Genomic DNA, 18,435 nt, shown 5'->3' with positions numbered 1-18,435 from the left:
GTGGAGGGGAGGGCAAATGCACAGGGCATAGGTAGGAAGAGCCACTCCATGCTGTCCCTGTAGTCATATGCTTCCCGCCCGCCTCTGTGCCATCTTTTCACTTCTTCTCTGCAGTATAACTCATCACTTGCAGATGTAATGTTAGGTTTCCTTCCCAAACCTGTGAGGCACTACTCCTGTCAGGAGACCTGGATCCTGGGGTAATCAGATTCCTGCCTTGCTGGTCCCTTTAGATGTGAGACTCACTAAACTTCCAAGTCTTAGGGCTACCTGTAATCTGCAATAAAAGTGCTTATAAAGTGCCTGACTGAACCATTCATGATGTCCATTATCAGTTGAGTGGACAACCAAAATGTGGTACACACAGACAATGGGATTTCATTTATCATAAAAGAAAGTGGAATTCCGGTGCCTGTAGGAAAACAGAGAGAACTGGAAATCATTATGTTAAGCGAAATAAAACAGATTCTGAAAAGACAAATACCACACATTTTCTCACATACATGGAATCTACTTTCAAATATGCGTGTGTAGGTCATCAGAGTAGAAAGCACAGCACAAGTAGGGAGCAGAGTATGAGGAAGGACAAGAAAGCAAAAAGGAAGGCAAGAGAGATGGGGGTATGAGCAGGGCACTTAGAGGAGGAATGAGAACAAAGTAGAATGATGTGTGTATGGAAAATGCCATAATGAAACCCACTACTTATAGACTAACTTAAAAATGAATTTTAAAAAAGCATAGGAAAAAAAAAATCCCTGTTGGTTACCTCTAGACAACTAGAAGACAATGGAAATGAAAGCACAGTACAAGCTACCCAAAGGTCCACAGGAAACAGGCTTTTATACCCCACTGGCTGCAGAGAATACTACTATGATGGCCATGTTTGGGAGAGGCATACTGATGTTCATAGAACATACTTGGTTCTATGATTTGCTAAAGGATGCTAAAAGCTAAGTCATCCTGGCAGTTCTAGGGTAAGCACCAAAGCCAGAATGTCACAGAGAAGACATCACACATGAGAACCTGTTGGTATATGATGTAAACAAGACAGAACTTACGTGCCAAAGTGACTGAGAAAAGCCGCGATATACTCCCTTCTTTTGTGATATCCCTGAATCACATACTGTACCTGGAATGGAAACCCAAAGCAGAGAATTAGTACAGAAAGATTTAAAATGTTCTATTATGTAAAACTGGGAAGATTCAGAGAAGCAGGTGGAACAGGGAAATGAACACCCATATTCCCACCCTATATTCAACAACTCTGAGTATTTTGCCTAGCTGCTTCACCTAGCTGTCTATCTACCTACCTATCAAGCTATCAATCAGTCTTGCTGAAACATTTCAAAGGAAATGAGAGACATCCTGGCGGTTCACCCCAAATACTTCATTTAGTATGCAACTCCAAAAGAATTAGACATTCTCTTTAGGAATCCAAACATACAGTTGTCACACCCAACAGGTTTAATGAGATTGCCACCTGTTACCCTGTCCATGTTCCGTTTTTCTTCATGGTGCCCAAAACAGTGTATAATTCAGGATTGGATATGTTATTTGTTTTTATTTTTAAAATCTTTTAATCACATAATAACAGCATATATGTTGAGTGTGTATGTGTGTGTGTGTGTGTGTGTGTGTCCACACAAGCATGCATAATTGTCTTATAGACTGTCTCAGTTTTCTGTCTCCTTTATTGACTGTATTTTTCTATATATCAGAATCTAGAGTTAAAGGTATGATTAGATTGGGTTAAAAATTTTGGCAAGAAATCTTCCTAGGTAATACTGGGCTTCATCATTTGGGTAAATCACTCCATTGTAGCAGGATGCTCTCCCTTGCTGTAGTGCGTACATGTCTTAGTAAACACACAACCCACTTCTCAGGGCAAGCGATCTGTCAGTGTATCTCCCAAAGCACGGGAAGATTTGGTTCCCATTAATCATTCACTTAATGGCTTCAGTATCAATTGGGAGATTCTTCTTTGAATTATTAAATTTGGGGTTGGAAAATGGTAATGTAAAAAAGTTCTATTATCCCTTTTGTATTTATCAGCAGACATTCTCTAAAGATATTTCATCAAGTGGGGCTTTTTAGTTATCTTGAACTCCCATTAAAAGGGTAAGATAAAATTAAAAAGGTAAAATAATACCTAATTCTTTCAAAAATCTTAATATTCAGAATGAGAAGTATTACAATGGGTGATTTTATTTGCATTTTTGTATATCCTTGTTAGCACAAAAATGACAATTTCAACAAAAAAATGAAATCATTATGCTAGGTAGCTTAAAGTCAGTTATTTATACAATAGCTACTACCATGAAACACATTCTTTCTAATGGTCTCACCGGAACCAAGTGTGGTGGCTGCCTGTCACCTCAGCACTCTCTCTAATGGTCTTACTGTGACTGAAAGAAATAATGAGAGACCCCCAAAACTGTTTATATTGGCTGTAGCCACACTGCGTTCCCATGGCTAAGGAGAGTTCAAGATAAAGTACCTGGTATAACCTTGACACAAGTGGTCCTGATAGCCAGGCTCTACCTTCGAAAAGTAAAACAATTCTATTTATATAGTAGTGGTTTATGTCAATTTACAAAAACAGTGCTTACTTTGCAGGCTTTAATGCAAGATCAGATGTTATTTTCAGAAAAGAAAAACAGATGATAAGTTTGCTTAAGTGGCTTTGTTTAAAAAAGGATGAAAACAGTTCTGTGTACTTGATTTTAAAAACAGAAAAGCATTTTAACAGAAACCCACAACAAAACTGGCTATAAAGATAGATTCCGATGTAATTATGGAAACTCATTTGAAGAGACTGCTCCTAAAAGCAGCCCATGCTGTCCTCATTTAGAACAAACAGAAGAATACCAATTTTAAAAACAAGTAAAATTAATGAAAAGGAACCAGATAAGAAAAACACTGATTCTTATATTTCTGAGAAAGCGATAGTCTAATTTTTTTTTTTTTTGAAGAAAATATATGACTAGAAATTAATCTCAATTGGGGAGCTTTACAAAGGCTTTGCTTCTCAGTTCTGGAAGATACACTTTACATTTTTCTCTAGCATTCTGAAATACAGATTTGAAGGCAGCACAAAGCCCCAGTATGTAAACAAGAATCCTGTCTTCCCCTCTGGTGTGGAGGGGGACATGAAAGGGGGAGGGGTTGTTTCAGCAGAAGCCACCACTCCATGAAGCTAAGTGCCTTGGAATCTGGGCCAGTCCCACATGCTATAGTCTTGCCAGATTTCAGTTTCTCTGACATTTAAAAATTAATACTGAAGCCTCTGAAATATCATTGTTCTTTACAAATATGTACTATAGAGAGATGAACTATCTTCTGAATGAGAGAGATAAACAAAAGATCTATTTTCCCAGCCAATATGAACGAGTCAACAGGAGCAAAGAAAATAGCACTTTGGCAATTAAGCCAACTGAGTCATAGTCCATGTGGGATGGGAAAGAGCCAGGGTTACTAGTGCGTTAACATCTCTAGTTTGCAGCTAAATATATTGGCTAGACATTAACAAGTATATGTCTACTCTTTGGGGAAATAGTTGACTACCTCCATTACAGTAAACTCAGCTATGTGCTCTTGAATACAGCTAAGGGAAAACTTCAGATAATTCCATCTGGTGGGGAGAAGACCAGCTGACTTGGAATTCTTGCCCCTAGAGGAGCAAAAACTCTGGTCAACTGCTCCCAGGCATGACAAGAATGGAGGACAGACAATTAATGGGTGAGGTAAGAAAGCAGAAAGAAATGAAGGCCGTTTTAAAGAATTATCCTGACACTGGCTTGCTGTAGACATGCGTGTACATAAGATGATTGGGGAGAAGGCAGTTCTCAAATGTAAAACCATAAGAAGGCATAAGATGCACCAAAAATGTAGGGCGGGTACAGTAATTTTAAGAGTTGTCAAAAATCACCACAGTGAAGGGAAGGGATGAAGATAAGACAAGCAGTGGGAGCTGGGCCCTCAGAAAAGGGAAAGGAAGGGTAGGAGGAACAGATGAAGTGTCCTTCAGTGTCGGCCAGGCAGAGGCTGAGGGCACAGAGGTATCCGAGGTGCATGAACTGTGAAGAAGGGGACTCTCACAAGACACGGGGTCAGGCTTTTACCTTGTTGGTGAGCAGATGGCAAACTTGAGGCACATAATCAATGAGACAGCCTCCTCCTGGAAAAGCAGGGATATGAAGAGCTGAGGAGCCTCCGAGGGCACTGAAAGGACAAGAGCACAAGGGACTTGTCTTAGAGCCGACACAATGCAGGGCACGGTACCCAAGCAGACCGGGATTGCATCATGGCCTAGCTGCCAGCCGACTTGGGTTAATGAGGTTAATGTCTGTATTTTAATTCACTTTGTTTTACTAACAGGTTACACTTCGTTAAGAACTGAAGATAATATCACACAGCAGTATATATCTGTCACTTCTAAGATAATATCTCACAGCAGTATATATCTGCCACTTCTAACTGGCTCAGGCAGATGTCTCAACAGTGATAGATAAACATCATTCAAATATACTTTCATACTCCTCGTTGTGGTTGTGTCATTTTAGTGCTGGACAAAGATAAGTTGTTCACCAAAACTTGGCCTGAGCTACAGGAAACTGAAGAGCTACTTCTGGAACTCACAGCTTTGATCTGTGTATTCTGAAGGGCAAACAAGAGGAAGAGATGGGAATGCTATAATCAATAATCACTGATCCAATCATTGATTGTCAACCTTGATTTTGAAACAGTTACTAGATAAATAACTATGATAAAAAGAAACAGTTCAGAAACTTACAGCATGGATTTCATTCATCACCCTTAACCTTTCCTTTTGCCCCCCTCCCCCACCCCATAATATTCTGGGAAGTAAAATAAAATACCCTAGGCCCTTAATGCTGTGACTATTTATTAGAGGAGTCCCAGCTCTGATGTTGTGAGTAATGTCACAGTAACTACCTGTAAGCTCCTTTCTAGAGTATAGGGCAGGTTGACTCAGTCTAGGGCTGTGACACAGGGAACACATTGAACACCAAACCCCTACTCTACTGCCTGCAGATTTCTGAAATTAATTTTCCTGGTAAAGATGAGTTTTATGTTTGTTTTTGGGGATGAAGATGGAAGAAGGAGGGTGGAGATGGAGTGGAAATACTCTTCACTTTGTTGACTAGATGAGAACTGACAGCAAGCATAGCAGCCTATGCCCTGATATGCCACTGACATCAACTATGCTTTGCAACTGCCAAGAACAGGGAGGACCAGGCCTTCTCTTGCTTCTGTTAGCATGGATACTAGGTTAGGTTTAACAGAAACTCCAAAGATGGTCAGGAAAAGCCCTGCAACACCCTGTGAACTGGGGGCCAGATTCCTGTCCTTGCTTCTAACCTACAAGGCACATTGTCCATCAGGTTCTAGGTTCTCATGACTCCATTAGGTTAGAAAATCAGTCAAGAAGAGAGTTCTACAGGACAAAAAATAAAATAAAAAAACCCCAACCCAAACCAACCAAACAAACAAAAAAACCAAAAAACAAAACAAAACAAACAAAAAAAAAAAAAAAAAAAAAAAAAACAAGGGTTCAATATTTATGCCTTGTGGTTACTGGTTAAATATACATATAATGTAGAAAATTAAAGTAAATACCAAGATGCAGGCTACTCAGAGAAATAATCATTGGTATTACAAAACCTCCAAACTAAGTAAACTACTTTGGACATTTCTCTGGAATTGACTGACTGCAGTGGCCTTTTGGTTTGTATAAAACATTATAGGATAGATCTTTAACCATTTGTTAAATTGAAAGAAAAACAGTGTGGAGGTAATTCTCTCAATCTTTCTCCCCTCCCTCCAATTATCTCTCTCTCTCTCTCTCATATTCTTGTTTTCTCTCTTCCTGTTTGAATTGTCATTCTGAAAAACAGCCATAAACAAAAACTGCTTGTGGTGAAAAGAAAGAGGTATGAAGAAATCTAGAGTCTTGATGCCAGGCCTATTTGTCTGATTATCAAGAGCCAATGCTTGTTGCCATTCCATCACAGTGTCTAATTTAGCCTTCCCTACAACTCAGTGAAGAGAGAATTACTGTAACTTTATAGGTGAAGAAAGCAAGGCTTGGGGCGAGGGGCGCTGCACAGGCAATTACCTGTGGTTTGCACAACTAGTCAGTGGTTGAGTCAAGCTTAGAAGGCAGGTCTATCTGTCTGTCACTAGCGCCCCTGACATTTTTGGCTGACAAGCTTTGCTTCCTGAGAGGAGGATGAATTTAATCATGAAAGGCTGCAGGGTTGGGAAGAACAGCTATGTAGCTGCCTAAAGTCCTCAGGTCAGGAAGTTGATGAGGGGAAGTTCCTGAGACACTCCAGCGATCACTGAAGCAGATTCTGAGATGCACGGTCATCTCCCTTACACTCATCTGTAGAGCAGGTGAGCCAGTATTCGTCTCCATGTTCACACCTCAGCTCTCACCACATCTCAACAACCAGATTTGTCTGATTTTGGATGTGACTAACTGACCACTCTTGGTATCTGTCTACCTTTGAACCACATAACTACCTGAAGTTTGTCAGATGGTATGAAACTTTAACTGGGCTCATTTTAAAAGGATGCTTGTGACAGGCAGCTCATGCCTTTAATCCAAGGACTCAGGAAGCAGAGACAGTGATCTCTGTGTGTTTAAGGACAGCTTGGTCTACAGAATGAGCTCTAAGATAGCCAGGGCTGTTACATAGAGAAACCCTGTCTCAAAAAATAAAACAACAACAAAGATGCTAGCTTCACCACTAGTTTAACTCAGGAGTCTCTTATTGTGTTAGTAAACATAACTTAAGATCCAGTGTTACATACTGGATAAGTACTGTTGATTCATATGGCAGTACCCACCTCATGGGTAAATATTTAACATGCTGGTTTGAGCTTGAATGCCGTCTGTCCTGATCATGAGAATAAACAAAGACTGAAATAAAAACACTATCATATTTTCAAGGGTGGAAGGTAGAAGTAATAGCTCGTGAGCTCCAATTATTTGATATGAACACTAACAACAATGAGCTGATATATGGAAAACTCGTCCTGTGCAAGAGAGATTCCAGGGCTTGCTCAGATACTGCCAGGGACATGGGGCAGGAGGAAAGAGGCAGCATTAGCCTTGCAGTGGCTACTGTGGGGCTGAGCAGGGCGAGTTGCTGCTTCTGCGTTCTGCAGTGGAGCACAGAGATGCGTTAGAAGGTGAGGGAGTGCTGTGGGTGTGGTGGGGCCTTGGGCTGAATCTAGGAGAGGGGTGAAAGGGATGTTTTGATGAAGAAGCAACTTGTGAGTCATTTTTCATGGATTAAAATGAACCTTGAAGTTAGGTGCTAATTCTTAGAGATGAAACTAAATTTGTATGTATAAATTTGAAAGTCAGAGTTTGAAAATCTTTTCATCCAACAGTTAGTGGAATAGAACAAAAGGTAATCTAAAAGGCAATTCTAGCCATCTCTTGGCTCTGAAAGATAATCACAGCAACTGTTTCTGATATTCCTTTCCATGCAAATGAAACTGATAGTCTTTTGTGAACCTTAGTCAGAATGTCTCTACTATTCAAGTCTTGACTTGGCTGCAGTGTGACAACATAAGGGAATTATTTTGACATGACAAAATGCAGGGAGCCAGCCTGTCTGAAAGCCTGAGTGAGGACAATGGGGTCTGACACTGACCCCTGATGAAACAGCAACTCCCAAGTAAAGTGAAGAAAACATCATTTAGATGGGAGGCAACCAGAATGGCGAGGGATGCACAATCATCGTTCTTGTCCTTATAGAGTTCTCTCAAGTATTTCATCAATATGACCAAGATAACACTGCTCTTAAATGGATAATCTCAGGCATTATATATAATTATATATAATCTCAGGGTTAATTCATAACAGGGGCTATACTAATATTCAAACAGCACCAGGCACTCCAAAAGAAAATACGAGAATGGCTCTGAACTGAGTACCCCATGTCCAGGAGTAAGGACAAGAAACATTCAGGGCCACCTGGGACAGTTCCTATGCTCTGATAATCCTCTGGACTCTGGTCTGAGGGACAAGGTGCTGTGGATGCCTCCTCCACAGTACAGTTGTAAGAGTGTGGGAGATTAATGCATGGAAATGGGAATTTTCAGGACCATAACCAGGAGACAGGCTGCCTCTAGCTCCAAGCTAAAAGGAATGACAAATGGGTACTGCCAACAAATATCAACAGTCTGCTTAACAGTTTAAAGGCATCATTTTCCCAAATAAATGTATGACCAGGACATCACAGCAAGGCCTCGTGAGGCAGAGGAATGCAAGAGTGCTCCATGGTATCCAATGTATTTCCTGGAGGCCTGCCAGGATAATCGTTATAAGTCACTGATGTTTAATGAGTACCTACTTCAACCAGGTATTCCATAATATCTAAACTCCATAACAACACTGCCAACCAGATTTGCCTAGATCCATTCACAGGTGAGAAAAGTGAGGTTCAATGTTTCAGTATCTTACCCAAGAAGAACAACTACATCATACAACTACAGTGCTTGAGCCCATCTATCTGGTTCCAAAGCCCATGTCCTGTTTCATTAGGAAGTCTTTCATAGAAAGACTTGTCTGTCTTTCTATGGGTCTTTTGTCTGTGTACCAAGTGCTTGACTGGTGTCTGAAGAAGGCTTAGGATTCCCTGGAAGTTGAGTCACAGATGGTTGTGAGCTGCCATGTGCTGAGACATCTCTCTGGTCCCAATACTGAATGCTTTAATGATTACTCCTTGTTTAATCCCAGCATTAAAGAGGCAGAGACAGGTGGATCTTTGTGAGTTTGAGGCCAGCCTGGTCTACAGAGTTTCAGGACAGCCAGAGCTACAAAGAGAAATCCTGTTTCAGGGAAAAAGAAGATGAGGAGGAGGAGGAGGAAGAAGGAGAAGGACAAAGAGGAGGAGGAGGAGGAGAAAAGAGGTGGGAGGATCGGTATGAATTTGAGTTTAGCCAAGGTTATGTAGTGAATTCTAGGCAAACCCGGCTACAGTGCAGGGCTTGGTCTCAAACACACCCCCCCCACCCAAAAAAGTCTGTTCCTTACCTATATACTACATAACCAAAGCTGTCTGTAATGGTTCTATCCATCAAATTTATCACCTCATCATCTTACTACTTCTTAGTTTAAGATACATGTGTCACAGTTGACCTAGTGGGATTTAAAAATCTACATATATAATACACACATACACATTTCACATACACATATGAACATTTTCTAGACCTGTTGTTAGACCTCACTTTATGGTTTATCTTTGAGCCATATTAAGAGTTTCTTGAACATCAATCAAGCAAAATCAGGGTATAATACAATATGGAAAGATCACATTGTGCATGAGAGATGAAGAAAATAAAAGATATATCAGAATGAGTACTCAAAATCACAAGTGGGAGAACTCTGGGGAGCCACACTGGGGTAGGAGGCTCCCAGAGGCATCGGATTGGGGCAGGGCAGTCTACACATACTTGTAGTAAAACTAAACACTCCATTGCCTGCTTGGAATATTGTATTCTATTTCTTGTTCCTCAATTTTAGAGAAGCAGATAAAAATGGAAGTGCTCTGAGATAATGACAATGATGATTGGGCACCCAGAAAATTTTCCTCTGTTAAGCAAAGTCTAAAGAAGATGAAACTGTTGAGTTCGATTTCTCAGATGTTTATGAAATTATTAAAAAGACAATTAAAAAAGAAGACATACTTTCAATCGGCTGTTCTTTGCTTAGGGAAAGTATGCATGAAAAGAACTCCAGTGGCAATAAAAGGGATTTAGTCTGCAAATTAATTCCACATGGGACAGAAGGCAGGCAAACTCCACTGACTATGTATGCACCATGCTCTGCATCAGGAATGGGGCAATGGCTAATCTTGATTGTTAATCTGATAGGCTTTAGAATCACTATGGAAACAAATCTCTGGGTATATCTCTGAGGGCTTATCTGGAATAATTGAGGTGGGAGGACCCATTCTAATGTGGGCAGTAGCATTCCAGAAAGGAAAGAGATCTAAGGCATTCATGCTCTGGTTCCTGAGTGTGGACACAATGTAACCAGCACCTACCACTCCTACTTACCCTCCTTGCCACATGGACTGTATGCCTCCAAACTGTAAGTCAAAGCAAACCCTTCCTTCCTTAAATTGTTTTTGATCCAGGGACCAGAAAAGTAACTAATACAAGAAGGGTTACCATCATACACACGAGAAAGCTGGAACGTGTATAAGCTAAGGCGCACAAGGTAGTGATGGCAGACACATCTAACTCCAGGTCCCTGATGGAAAAATGCTCCACTCCCAGGTTTTCTGTTACCACGTTTGGCACTTCAAAATCCCCCAACACACAACCCAATCTCTGCTTCTACATGTGGCTTGAGTGTGTCAGGTGATGGCAAAGCCCTCAAGGCCTTTTCCAGGAAACTTAACCAGATTCAAAGCAAAAAAGAGAGCCTTTCTCATTTAAAAAAAAAAAAAAAAAAAAAAAAAAAAAAAAAAAAAAAAACTCTTGGGAACCTGAGAAAACTGTGCAGATCAGAGGCCCTGACCCTTTCCAGTGGAATGCATGCAAGAAAAATTTACATTTAAAGGAGACAGAAGATGGGAATATTTTAATTGCAAACAGAATTTGTCTAACAACATGCACTCTAACCAAGCCTTTGTTCAGTAATGTGCTCTAAGTTTGTTAAACGTCTCACAGAAGCCTTTGAGGAGCAGTGATCTTAGCAGATGTCCACATCAGGGTTCTGTTAGCACATGGAAAAGCATCTAAAGGAAGTCACTAAACAACAGGCTTGCGAGATGTTGCCCTAGTAAGACTTAGAGGGAACTGCTATAGAAGATTCGTCGCCACTAGAAGCACAACAGGGGAAGGCTGGGAAGAGTTCTTCCCTCATACTGCATCCCTATCCTTGGCCTATGAACTGTAGTTAATTTCATCACAATCTTTGAAAGTAAAACTACTTTCAAATACTACTGGTCAGATATGAGTGAATTTACCTTCAACTTGGTATACATTTACAAATCTGCATTGCACCAGAATGGCTTAATGCTCTTGTACTGTGTGGAGCCAGGTTACTTTTCCTGAGTTACCTTTGAAACATTTTTATTGGATGTGTTCAATAGTTACTCAAACCTAATTTATCTTTTCCCAACAACTCCTTGCCTCACAAAAACATAGGTTTTAAGGGCATCCAAAGGCAGATGTAGAGAACAAGAGGCAAACATTTCTCCCCAGAGGAGAAGGTATCCACCTGCTTCTGTTTAGTGGTGTTTGTGAAAGGCTGCTACACAGGAACAGCATGCACACACATGACCCATCCCTGTGCTCAAAGGACTAGTGTAGAGGTAGCTGGAGCCTGACTCAAACACACAAATGAAAAGACACCAGAAAATGAGATTAGCCCAGGAACTGGCACTCTTCACTTTACAACTTGTTTCCATGGTGATCCTTGCTTGATTTTTACATCAACCTTACAAAGCAGGTGAGTACTCAAACAGCACTGGAGAAGAGAAAACGGTGGTTAAGAGTGGACAGAACCTACCCAAACTGGAAATGAAACTGGGTTTGCGAAGTTTCTCTGCACTAGTAGTTTCCTTGTTTGTTTAAGAATAATCTGGGGAGCCAGCCCCACCCTTGAGAAGACAATGAATGTATTGGGTGTGGCAGATTTGAGATGGGGTCTGAGCATTGGCACTTCAGCAGCCTACTCAGGCGATGCAGTACACACCTCCAGCAGCTGGCATTCTTCAGTTCACACACTGGACACAGGCAGAGGAAAGGAGGGCAAATCTGCCTCTCAACCCAGAAGCATCAGGAGCATCTGAAAGCATCTGCCAGGTCAGACTGGATTACACAGTAAGTCTCAGGCCTGTCCAAATCCCATACTGAGATTCTGCTCCTCAAACCTGAACCAAAGCCAAAGCAAAACAAATACCACCACCACCAAAAACCAAGACAGAGTAGGGCACAGAGATGTCTTGGCAGTTAAGAACACTGGCTGTTCTTGCAGAGGACCCAGGTTTGGTTTCCAGAACCAACACTGCATAGCTCACAACCACTGTAACTCCAGTTCTAGGAGCTCTGAAGATCTCTTCTAGCCCTATGGGCATCTGAATGCACATGGTTACATACACTTACTCCTAAGTACCACACACATCTACCAAAAACAAAAACAAACCAAAATAAAACAAAACACAAAAACAACAAAAAAACAAAACAAGCAAAAAATCCAACCAACAAGGTAGAATTGGGGATCAAAAGCAAGGAACTCATTGTAGATGGCAGAGCATGTGTCTTGGGCCATATGTAATAGCTTTCTGACCCACGAGAGAGGCATAACCCCTAGACTGGCCAGACCATTTACTAACTAGAGGATTGTGACTAGAGAAGGAGCAAGAAGGATGATGTCAGATCCAAATGCCTACATATGATAAATTAGAAACAAAATGAGGTTTAGAAAAGCTATGTTTAGTTGCAAAGTGAGTGAGATCCTGGAGATAAAGAACCAAGGGCTTCTAGAATGAATCACAGGCAACCTTATTACTTAACTTTGTTTTTATCCTGACAATTTCCAAATCTATAGCTTCAGATCATACTGGTACTATAATCAGGATCTAGATAATTCACTTCAAACAACCAATCAACTGTTCCTGCATGCATCCCATTTCAGTCATGACAACTCTTGCTTTTTAGTTCGTCAGTGAAAAGCGTCAGCTCCCACCCTCACCGGTGCCCTTGCCTCTTCTCTCACAGGCCACATTTAAGCTGGGACAAAATACTTTCCACCACTGCGCACCTGACTCACTGTCCATCTAGGACTGTTCCCAGCATTCTCTTCCCAGCCACCTCTGAGGTTTTCTTCCTCATCTGCTTCAGGTCTTAACCCAATGCCGCCTTCTCACTGAACCTTTCCCAACAGAGCCTCTACTACCTCCAGTTGTCTTCTGTTGTGCTTCTTCCTAAGGCCTGAGCTCCACAAAGACACCCTGTTTGCTATACTAATTTGTCACTGACTTTCTTGACCATAATTTATTAGAATGTAAACTCTTTCAGAATGGGGGACTTTACTGATTTTGCTTATAATTCGAGAAACAAGAATAATGACAAACTGTATTGGGCTTCTAATAAATATTTGTAGTATAAATTGAAGGCTCTTAATCTGAAAAACTGAAATCCCAAATGATGCAAAACTGGAAACTTTGTAGGTGCCAACTGACATCACAGTGGGATGTCCTACCCAATCTTACTAAACAGGTTACAGTTGAAACACAGGCATAGGAGTGAGGAGCTAGCTCAGCGGGTTAAGAGTGCTTTGCTTTGCTGAACACACTGAAAACCCCAGTTCAAATCCCTTGCTTGGACATAATGACTAGGTATAGTTGACATGCCTGTGTAATCCAAGTGCTGTGGGGGTCAGAGACAGGAGGATCACTGGGACTCGTTAGCCACCAGTCTAGACCCATGCTGTGTGAGAGTCCCTGTTCAACAGACTAAGGAAAACAGTCTCTTCTGGCCTCCTATTAAGCATAGATTATACATACATGTAAGCACCTCCCCCCACACACCCCCCACACATACATATCACATACACACAAACCCACAGGTATGCCAAAACTATTATATGAGATTAATTTCAGACTATGTTTTTAAGGTACTTATGACAACATGAATAAATTTCCTGTTAGACTTGAGTCCCATTTTGAAGATAGATCTTTTTGCATATGGAAATATTCTAAAAAATTCTGGTCCCAAGCATTTCAGATAAGGGATACTCAACCTGTATGAAAGTCGAATGACTGAGTGAAAGCTAATGTTGAATTTCCCAAATGAACATTCAAAGTTAACAAACATCTGTATTCTTCTTCTGAAATGGTTATTATGGGAAGGAAGATTTTAAGGGTGTTGGGGTCAGTAAACATTTTTTGTCAAGAGTCAGTTAATAAATATTGTTTTGTTCCTTTGGATGACATATAAATGAATATTCATGGCTGTGCTCCAATACAATTTTATTTATGGCTACAGAAACTTGAATTCCATACAGTTTTTACAAGTTACAAAACATCATTCTTTAACTGTTTTTCTAACCATGGAAAAAATGTAACAATCACTCTTAGCTGGTGGGCCACACACAACCAGCTGCTGGCTGGATTTGCCCAGTGGGCCACAGCTTGTTGACTTGATTTAGGATGAGTTGATGGTTCTACAGAGGCTGAAAAATGGGAACATCCTAGAAGATACACAGACCAAAGGCCCACAATGGGGATATTCGTAGAAACAAAACCCAGGCCCATCTGTCAGCCTCCTTGGAACTCCCCAGGCTTAGCTAGTGTCAGTGCAGTGTGAGCTTCTTTAGGAAGGGGTGAGGTACACAGAGGGAGTTCATGAACAGTGGGAGTTCCTACGATGGCACTAGATTGCAACTGTGCAAGAGAGAGCTATTTATATGATTATGAACGAAGCTTCAGGCATATTCTGGTGTTTTTTACTTCTATGTTAGGTGAAAAAGCTGCCTACAAAAGCCTGCCTCCCACCCAAAATACTAGCTGTTAGCTGGTGACTGATCCTCAGAAATATTAAGATGAATCATATATGCTCTTTTCACAGTGCAAAAAAAGAGATAATTTTAAAACTCAGAAAATGTCACTTTGGGTAGTTACAAACCACACAATATAAAAGTCGCCCAGCCTTAAAGTTGTAAATAAAGAGAACCTGCTCCTGCGTGGACATATTTTGCTTCTTTTAAACTGTGATGCTTCTTTAGGCCTTGCCCCCAACACTGCACAGTGTTGAAATGACAAAATGTTGAAAGTGTGTTCCATGGCTAGGCTGGAAGGCAGCCTTAGCTCCCACCCCCTCCAGCTGAGGAACTACGCCCTTTCTCAAGCAGCTGCCTTCTCACCTATACCAGCTTTCCTGGCTCTCCTGGCTTTTCCCTGCCTGCTCTACAAGGCACCAGCTGCTTGCTGGCAGAGCCTTGAATTTCCCCATCACAGAAAGAACTATATGTTTCTTTTACCTTCCTGCACAGAGAAGCAGGTATTTTTGGCTTCGATTCCTGAGATCTGCTTTATTTCTCCTGTTACCAAGCAGGTCACTGCCACCCTCTTTTTCTGCAGTATCATCATTTTCCCACATTGCCTGGTTTGGCACTGAAGAAAAAACCACATCAAATGGAAAAATGCAACCACACACTGCCTTGAGGAGCAAGGGAGGCCTCAGTGTGTGTGTGTGTGTGTGTGTGTGTGTGTGTGTGTGTGTGTGTGTGTGTGTAATGACCATTTTGGGGGCTTGTTCTCCCATAATCAAATCCACCCTATCATGTTAACAATGTGGTGGTGTGTCAAAACACTGGAATTCTGCTTCAATCAGCAACCCAGAACTTAATAGGAAAATGAAGCAACAAAATGTTGGTCTCACTGTTAACTTGAGGCTGGGCTTGAACTTAATATGGGAGTATTTGTTTCCTTATAGCATTCTGGCCAAACTTTCAAATTTTGTGTGAGCCCTGGGCTATCCACAGAGGCCTAGAGCAGTATCCTGACCATCCTTCAGGATGTTTCTTATTTATTTCTTTATGTATTGATGCTAGGTACTGAACTGATTGGTTCATGTTTTTGATTAACTATCGCTTGTCCTGAGCAGGTAGTCTACAACTGAACTAGACTCCCACCTTCTTCCAATCCTTCCCTAGAGGGACACTGTACACTAGAAGTGGATGTCCTAAATCCAATAAATCAAAGAGGAGTACTCAAGAAATTTGCTTGCAAATATTTTAGGCACTGTTGGAGACAGGAGGCCACTTACTTAGCTAGCATGAACAAGACCCCAGGCTCCATCCTAGGTTCTCTCTGTAAGGAAGCCAAACTAAACCAAACCAGCTACATTTGTATTGCTAGCAGCAGTGCAGGAAGGTCTGGCTGCATGACCCTTACAACATCTGTAGTTATCACAAATAGGCCTGTATCAACTGACTGTTTACTATTTAATTAAAAACATGTCCAACAAGTGGACCATTCAGGGACTAAAATAAGATGCCACAATCTCAACCAGAATGTTTAGAAGTCACACTTAATGTCTTTAGGATATGGTGCAATGGCTGATGTTTAATGACATCTGGCCCGTGCTCATCACCATGGAAAACAGCACTTAGAGACAGAGCACTTGTAGTGATTTTATCTTTGTGACTAACATGGGCAATTAAGCGGTTCATAAAATGAATGTCAGTATTTTTGCCGTTGTTTTGGTTTGGCTTACATGCCATTTGGCTAATGTTGGAATTAGCCTGTTCTTGAACATCATCTAAGGAATGTATAAGCTGTCTGCAGTACTAGGCAGTGAATCTCTCCTTTCTTCTGTTCCTGCATAGCACAAACAGGCAACATGAATGCCTTTTAGAGACTTTCTTGGAGCTGGAGAAAATGCGTGTCTTTTGAAAGTAATAAAATCCTGTAGCTGGTTCGGCTATAGACCCATAGGACCAAATGTACAATGGGCTGCCCAAGCACGAGGGACACTGTCAAGCACACAGAAGGAAAAGACACCTATCTAGCCTTCTCAGCTAACATGCAACTGATGTTCTTCCAATTTGAGGATGTTCAGCCTGTCCAGAGCCAATGACCCATGTAATTCTATTTGCCCATTGAGCTTCCTGCCCCTGTTTCAAGCCCCTTCCTCTCTTTCCCCACAAGTCCTGGTAGCTGCCCAGTAGACAGACCATGACCATGTCAAAGAGCTGAATGATGACGGGAAGGGGACAGAGGAGCGCTAGGTGCTTGCTTAGATAACCTTTCCTACATTTGCCACTGAGGTGCCAAGACCTGGTGGGAGCTAGGGACCATCAAATGCCCGAAAGGTGAGTATAGGATGCTGTCACACTGCCCTAGCAGGACACACATACTGGATGGCAGCACACTCTCTTCTCCACCCCTCCATTGAAAATCACCTTCCCAAAGCCAATGGCAAGCAGCACGAGACATTTTGGGAGCAGGCTACAGAGAGGAAGTTGAGGAGAAAAGATGGTGAAAGGGGACAGGTAGGAATCTAGAGCAGTGATGGTCCAAGGATGCTAAATGTAGTCAGTATTTCAATCCCAAAAGATGCCTTTCATGGGTTCCTGGCACTTGGCGTTTTAGCTCACTAGATAGTTCACTTACTAATAGAATAGTGGGGGTTCAGTTCTGTTAACAGCCATACGTGCAAAACTGGGGAGGATGATTTTAAAAAGTAGGATTTATTTATTATCTTTAATTTAAAAACCATCATTCTAAGCATTATTCAATTCTCTGAAATACACATTTAACAGTCATGACAGTAATGATGGCCAAATCATTCCCAGGCAAGGCCAGAAGGACATACTGTAGGGGAATCTACTGCCTAGGGTTTGGGGACCTGCCACTTGGAAGAAGATGCTATCCCTTCCTCCATGCCTACATTTACCAGAATCCATTCTCTAACTAAGGCTTTCTCTTAACAGAATAGTGTAAAAATATTAAGTGTATTTATTTTCCCTTACTCAATAAATTATGCTTCCCCCCTGACTTTCCCTTGGGGCTAAGATTTGAGAGGCTTTGTTGTCTCGAGGAAGAGGAAGAAGTATCACCCGAGCCAGAAAAGCAGGAACAGGTTACAGTGGTAGATGGGCATGAACCCCAAGCATGACTGGAAAGAAACCATGGTGCAAAGTGGAGACATTCCAAGGGCAGGTAGGGCCTGTCTGTTTGCACAGTGATAATGGGGACAGGAGCTTTGTATTAAGAGAGGAACTCTAGATGGAGGACAATTTTTACTTTAATTCTTGCTTAGTCATCCAGGGATTCATCTTGCAGAGTGACCTCCACAGGAAGGGAACTGTGGGAGCCAAGGATGACATTTTATCTCACTCTTGTTCACTGGTGGCACTGGAAGTTGCTATTGGTATATGTGACCTTTTGTGTGGAGGGTGGCGGTTGTTCTGGAGTTGAGAGCCAATTTTATATACAAGGACTGTGGACTGGTAAACTATTGCTCTGAAATCTACCATTTAGAAGAACAGCAGCAATAGCTGCCACCTGTGAACACTATCATGAGCCAGGCATTGGACTGAGACTTGTGAGGTTGGCAGCAGTAGGGCAGATTAAGTTAGTGACTCAAATGGACTCCAGTAACTGAATCTGATTCCTGAATGTACATCTCAGCCCCAGCTCCCACAGAACAGCCTCATTAAGAATCACTCAGCTCTTCCTCAAACAGGGATGGACAGACTGGCAAGGCCATGTTAACACCTGAATTCAGAGAGCAAGACTGACCCTTACTGAAGAAAGACTAAAAAGAAACTCTCTAACAACAGAAAGGAATAATCTTAGTGGACAAATGTTCCCGGCAAAGGATGGAGAAAGGGACTTGCTGGTCATGTAAGCACATCGTAAAAGCAAGCAC

The 18,435-nt window shown here is 41.6% G+C and overlaps 1 protein-coding gene across 1 annotated transcript in view; it reads right to left on the bottom strand.

Moving 5' to 3' along the window:
• The window catches only part of Babam2 (BRISC and BRCA1 A complex member 2), a 384,291-nt gene that overhangs the window by 73,609 nt on the left and 292,247 nt on the right, over positions 1 to 18,435 (bottom strand). Inside the window, exons 8-9 of the mRNA XM_051181825.1 lie at positions 4,122 to 4,221; positions 1,059 to 1,129 (exon numbers count right to left, since the gene is read on the bottom strand). Of these exons, the coding sequence (XP_051037782.1) occupies positions 1,059 to 1,129; positions 4,122 to 4,221 (171 nt within the window). The remainder of the gene's footprint in view (positions 1 to 1,058; positions 1,130 to 4,121; positions 4,222 to 18,435) is intronic.

The sequence above is a fragment of the Phodopus roborovskii genome, unplaced genomic scaffold (genome assembly GCF_943737965.1).
Source record: "Phodopus roborovskii unplaced genomic scaffold, PHOROB, whole genome shotgun sequence".
In the NCBI taxonomy this organism is placed as follows: Eukaryota; Metazoa; Chordata; class Mammalia; order Rodentia; family Cricetidae; genus Phodopus; species Phodopus roborovskii.
This window is presented reverse-complemented; position numbering and strand designations above follow the sequence as displayed.